This window comes from Engraulis encrasicolus, chromosome 11, assembly GCF_034702125.1.
Source record: "Engraulis encrasicolus isolate BLACKSEA-1 chromosome 11, IST_EnEncr_1.0, whole genome shotgun sequence".
In the NCBI taxonomy this organism is placed as follows: Eukaryota; Metazoa; Chordata; class Actinopteri; order Clupeiformes; family Engraulidae; genus Engraulis; species Engraulis encrasicolus.
In genome coordinates this window covers 6469622-6474621 of record NC_085867.1, presented here as the reverse complement: position 1 = coordinate 6474621, position 5000 = coordinate 6469622, and the positions used below count along the sequence as shown (strand labels likewise).

Here is a 5000-nt window from a genome sequence, read left to right as displayed (position 1 = left end):
CGTTATCTCTCATTTTCTCCATCTCTCTGTCTCTCTCTCTGTCTCTCTCTCTCTCTCTCTCTCTCTCTCTCTCTCTCTCTCTCTCTCTCTCTCTCTCTCTCTCTCTCTCTCTCTCTCTCTCTCTCTCTCTCTCTCTCTCTCGCTTCTCTGTTAATTTAGACTGTTGGCTGCTTGGCACAGACACAACAACAGCCTCATGCTGTGCTGTGCTCTGCGCCTCAGTAAAAATAGTCACCGAGGACGTGTAAGACTTTCTTGGTCCAGGAGCGGGAGTTTGGTCCAGCGCTGGAGGAGCATGAATGAGATAACGGCTCAAGTGATTCTGTGGAGTGATTGAGAGGGCTCAATAAGAGAAGAGAAGAGAAGAGTATGGATGGAGAGATTATACGAGAAGAGGAGAGTATGAACAGATGTATTGGGTCTGTTAATTTTATTAAGATCTTATCTGCTTTGTGATTTGCATTTTAAAGTAATACAGTGGAGTGTAATAGTACAGTAATGAGATGAATTGAATAAACTTTACTCTCCACACTGCACTATACACAGCAGGGCTCTGAATCAACCTTTTTCATCGCCTGACAAAATGGCTAGATTATTTTAATCTTACTAGCCTAACACTCACTCTGTGGCTGGTAAATGTTCTTTTCTCCTATACTAGCCAAACTGAATTTTCACTAGCATTTGGCCAGTTGGCGTTAATGTAGAGCCCTGTGTGGCAGTAATGAATACATCACCCTGCCTCAGAAGCTGTTTCCACGTAGCCTGCTATTTTTGAAAACGCATTGATTTTGGCCTTTTGTCTCCACATAGCCAGAGTTTTAAAATCCACATATCGAAAATCCGGCTATACAAATATCCCATTTAGGGGGCTAAAACGCACCTGTTACAATGGAGTTTTTATTTTTTATCCACATGATGCATTTCCACCTAAACAGGACAAAAAATATCCTCATTTAAAAATATCCTGCTACGTGGAAACAGCACCTCAGTTTCACTGCATCTATGCATGCACTAGCAGATGTTGTCCTCACAGGCTAATAAAGATGTGTCGAGGTACATAAGTAGCACATGGAAAAACTAAATGAATCTGTTAACAATGTTGTTACACGTAGCACAACACACGCCTAAACAAAACTAAGAGGTGAATCATCATTTCAATTGCTCATCTCATTTGTATCTTACATTATTCATTCAGGTGTGTTATGGCCTGGTTTTACAAACACCCCCCTACTAATTACATTATTCATTCAGGTGTATTGTACTTACTAATTAGTCACAGAGGGGATGTCTAATTGAGCTTCAATTACAGGTGATGAACTCTGTTGAAGTTCGAAACAATTGAATCTTAGAAGCTGTTTGCACGTATAAGGATGTTTTTGAAAACGCATTGGTTTTGGCCGTCCGTTTACATGTACATAGTTTTCAAAGTTTATTGAAAAATATCCCATTTAGTGGACTGAAATGCACCTGTTACAAGTTACAAGTTACAAGAGTTTTTATTTTTATCCACATGTTGCGTAAACAGAATAAAAAAAAAAAATCCACATTTAAAAATACCCAGATGCGTGTAAACAGCAATTGATTAATCTGATCTCTGACATTTGAGTGTGAAGTACAGTATGTATGGTGTTGTATACAATGCATATGTTAAGGGTAATAACTCATTCGTATTTCAGTCCTCTCCATCATGCCTCCCCTTGTGTGCTTATTGTCAAGGTTGGCTGACCAATATCAACTTTCCAACCTCAGACCCAAACATAACACAGTGAAATAATAGAGCACAACCTTACCAATTGGCCAAGGCCAGGCTAGCATTAACTATCCAATATTACTGTCTATACTGTAAATTGTGTGTGTGTGTGTGTGTGTGTGTGTGTGTGTGTGTGTGTGTGTGTGTGTGTGTGTGTGTGTGTGTGTGTGTGTGTGTGTGTGTGTGTGTGTGTGTGTGTGTGTGTGTGTGTGTGTGTGAGTGTGTGTGTGTGTGTGTGTGTGTGTGTGTGTGTGTGTGTGTGTGTGTGTGTGTGTGTGTGTGTGTGTGTGTGCGTGCGTGCGTGCGTGCGTGCGTGTGTGTGTGTGTGTACGCGTGCGTGCGTGCGTGCGTGCGTGCGTGCGTGCGTGCGTGGATGTCTATGTGTGTGTGTGTGTGTGTGTGTGTGTGTGTGTGTGTGTGTGTGTGTGTGTGTGTGTGTGTGTGTGTGTGTGTGTGTGTGTGTGTATGCTCTCTCGTTGATGGATTTGGGTAGACAGACTCGGGGGTGCACAAGGGAGTGGATAATGATGGCAAATTAACGGTAGTCTATGTGGCTCGCTCATAAGGCACACTAAGAAATAATTGATGTGCTGGCTCTCTTTCCTCAGTCGATAAATCAAGAAATCTTTACCCTCTGCCATCCCCCTCTCCCTTACCGGCCTAATAATGCCTCTGGTTCACCTCATTATGGTGGCGTGGGGTCGACACAGGAAGAGAGAGAATGCAAACCTGGTCACGGGTAATTTGTATAGTCCAGTAAGTAGCCCTATGGACTGTCTATGCTTAAAATCAGAGATAGTGCATATGTAACCAGCGAAAGCCTGTATAAGGGAATACCAAGGGTGAGCGAGAAGATTCCTGTAAGGAGAATGAGACCTGCAGGACATTGCCAAAGGCACAAAGAATTGCCAGCCAGCAAACTGGTGCTGTGGGAACCGTTGCGTGGGTGCCGGTTAAGAGGGCGTCCCACACTGGCATATGTGGATATACTCAATAACCCAGAGTACCAGCGAATTGAAAATATGTAAGGAGAACGGCGGCCAAGTCGTGCTCTGTCGAGTTGTAGTGGAAAAAGTTCCTTTAGAGTGGTCTCTGTCAGATTGTAAACACAAGAATATTATGTGTTGATAATATTGGTTAAAAAAAAAACGGGTTCTGTTGAGGTGAGTTAACTGAAAAGGAAAATGTACCAGAATTTCAACCAACCATCTGTGAAGTCTGTCTCTGTGGGAGGACTATGCAAACGAAGTGTTTTCCAAAAATGTTTCACGCTTGCCTGATGAAAGACAGCGCATCAAGTACCTGCCATATGCTAGCTTGTCCACATTTTAAACAGTGCATTCACAAAACAGTGTGAACCACTTTGACAGAGCATACTGTAAGAGCTGGGGTATTACTCTACTCATGTGCATTGGGACATAGCCTTTACTCACCTTGTCTCTGAGGACACTTTTATTTTCTTCAACCACACAGACGATGGTGAGAGGCGGATGGTGAGAATAGTCTCTGAGTTGTACAGTGAGCGCTTTGTCAATGTCCTTCTTTGTTAACCAGAATAGAAATGTGTAGGGTTTTTTTTTTTACTAGCTTCTATTCTACATTGAAGTGTTTAATGAACATCATTTTCTCTTGCCTGTCAGGCTTCTCACAAAGGGCTGTGAGTGGGTGTTCAAACTCGAGAGCTAAGCACAGGAATAAAACACATGTGAGTAAAAGAAATGAGTAAAAGAATAAATCTTCCTGGAATGGAAAGGGCTTCAGAGTAACACAAAACTCTTAAGGCAATTTTGTCTAAATGCAGCACAGCCTAGTACAGCATATACTTGTTCTGAAATATTATTTTGGAAACCATGTCAATTAGTAACATTATTATTCTAGTTTCAGTTGAGGTGATAAAAGCAGTAAAAGGCTATCCAAATTAAGGTGCATTTCAACCAATCCTTTGAAATGTCTGTGAATAGGTCTATCTACCTCAGTTGTTAGTGTAAGTCTATTATTGGTATTTCAATAGGTTTTTTTTGTAATATGCCGTTAATTAATTCTCTCAACAAGTCTGATGCCCTAACTGTTTACACACGACTGAAGTGAAGTGTGAGTTGGGGAAGGGGCACAGTCTAATATCATCAGCCCTTTTCCGAACAAAATCTCTCCTCTCCTCTCATCTCTTCACCTCTCCATCCCCCTCTGAATCCACAACTCGCTCCCTTCTTCCCATCCTTCTTCTATCCCTCTCTCCCCCAGCACTCTACCTTCCCAATATTGTCATGCTGGCCAATGACCATTGATTGTACCCTCTACTATGCCTAAGTCTCTGTACCCGTGTTCAGTCCTCTTTAAGTGGACCAAAAAGTGAACCGACAGCCAAATACTCTGTTTTTGTTCATATTGCGAGTGTAGCTGATGTTTCTGGTCATGTTAGGCTTTTATGGTGTGTCAGTCCTCTTTTTTGTCTAGAGTGCTCCTGAAGTTCCTAGTCACAAGTGTAACTTGTCAGAACTCATAAGTGAACCGTACTGAGCCCACATCAATGAAGATCTCAGTACGGTTCACTTCCAAGGGGTCTGGGTACACTTTGAAACATTCATATGCACAGACAATGCTGAGTAACAGGTCGTGGTTCACATAAATGGCTGAAAGGGACCAGGTGTGAAGACCCTATAAGTCTCTGTACCCATGGCTGTCTGTCCCTATGTGTGTGCTGTGCTTTGTCCTTGATGTTGGGGATGTCCCAAAAAACATTCCCCATCAACTGTGTTGACATGGCAACAAACTTACTGAATATTGAATCGTCCCGTCTTATCTATGCCTCTCTCTATCTCCCTCTCCCACCACTCCATCTCCTCCCTCCATCCACTCATCTCCCCCTCTCTCTACCATTTCTCCACCTCTCCATCTCCATCCATCCATCCACCTCTCTCTCTCTCCCACCTCTCCATCTCTCCATCTCCATCGTATCTGTCCCCCATCCCTCTACCCCTCCATCTCCATCTCTATTGCCCATCCATCCCTCTCTCTCCACCTCTCCATCTCCTCCATCTACCCCATCCCTCTCTCTAGGTATGGCGGCCGTCGTGACCCAGAGGAGGAGGAGGATGAGAGGCTTCGTAGAGAGCGTGGCTGTGGCCCTCAGTACCAGACCTCCACGGTCCGCGTCCTCACGCACTTCGCCGCCGAGCAACCCGTGGGCACCAGCGGCCCCACAGACTTCCTGCTTGGCTCTGATTGGCAGGTGGGTGTGACGAAAAAAAAA

At 43.7% G+C, this 5000-nt stretch overlaps 1 protein-coding gene across 1 annotated transcript in view; it reads left to right on the top strand.

Moving 5' to 3' along the window:
- si:dkey-112m2.1 (transmembrane protein 132C) overlaps positions 1 to 5000 on the top strand; it is a 399699-nt gene that overhangs the window by 371253 nt on the left and 23446 nt on the right. The window contains exon 9 of the mRNA XM_063209808.1: positions 4831 to 4979. Coding sequence (XP_063065878.1) covers positions 4831 to 4979 — 149 coding nt within the window. The remainder of the gene's footprint in view (positions 1 to 4830; positions 4980 to 5000) is intronic.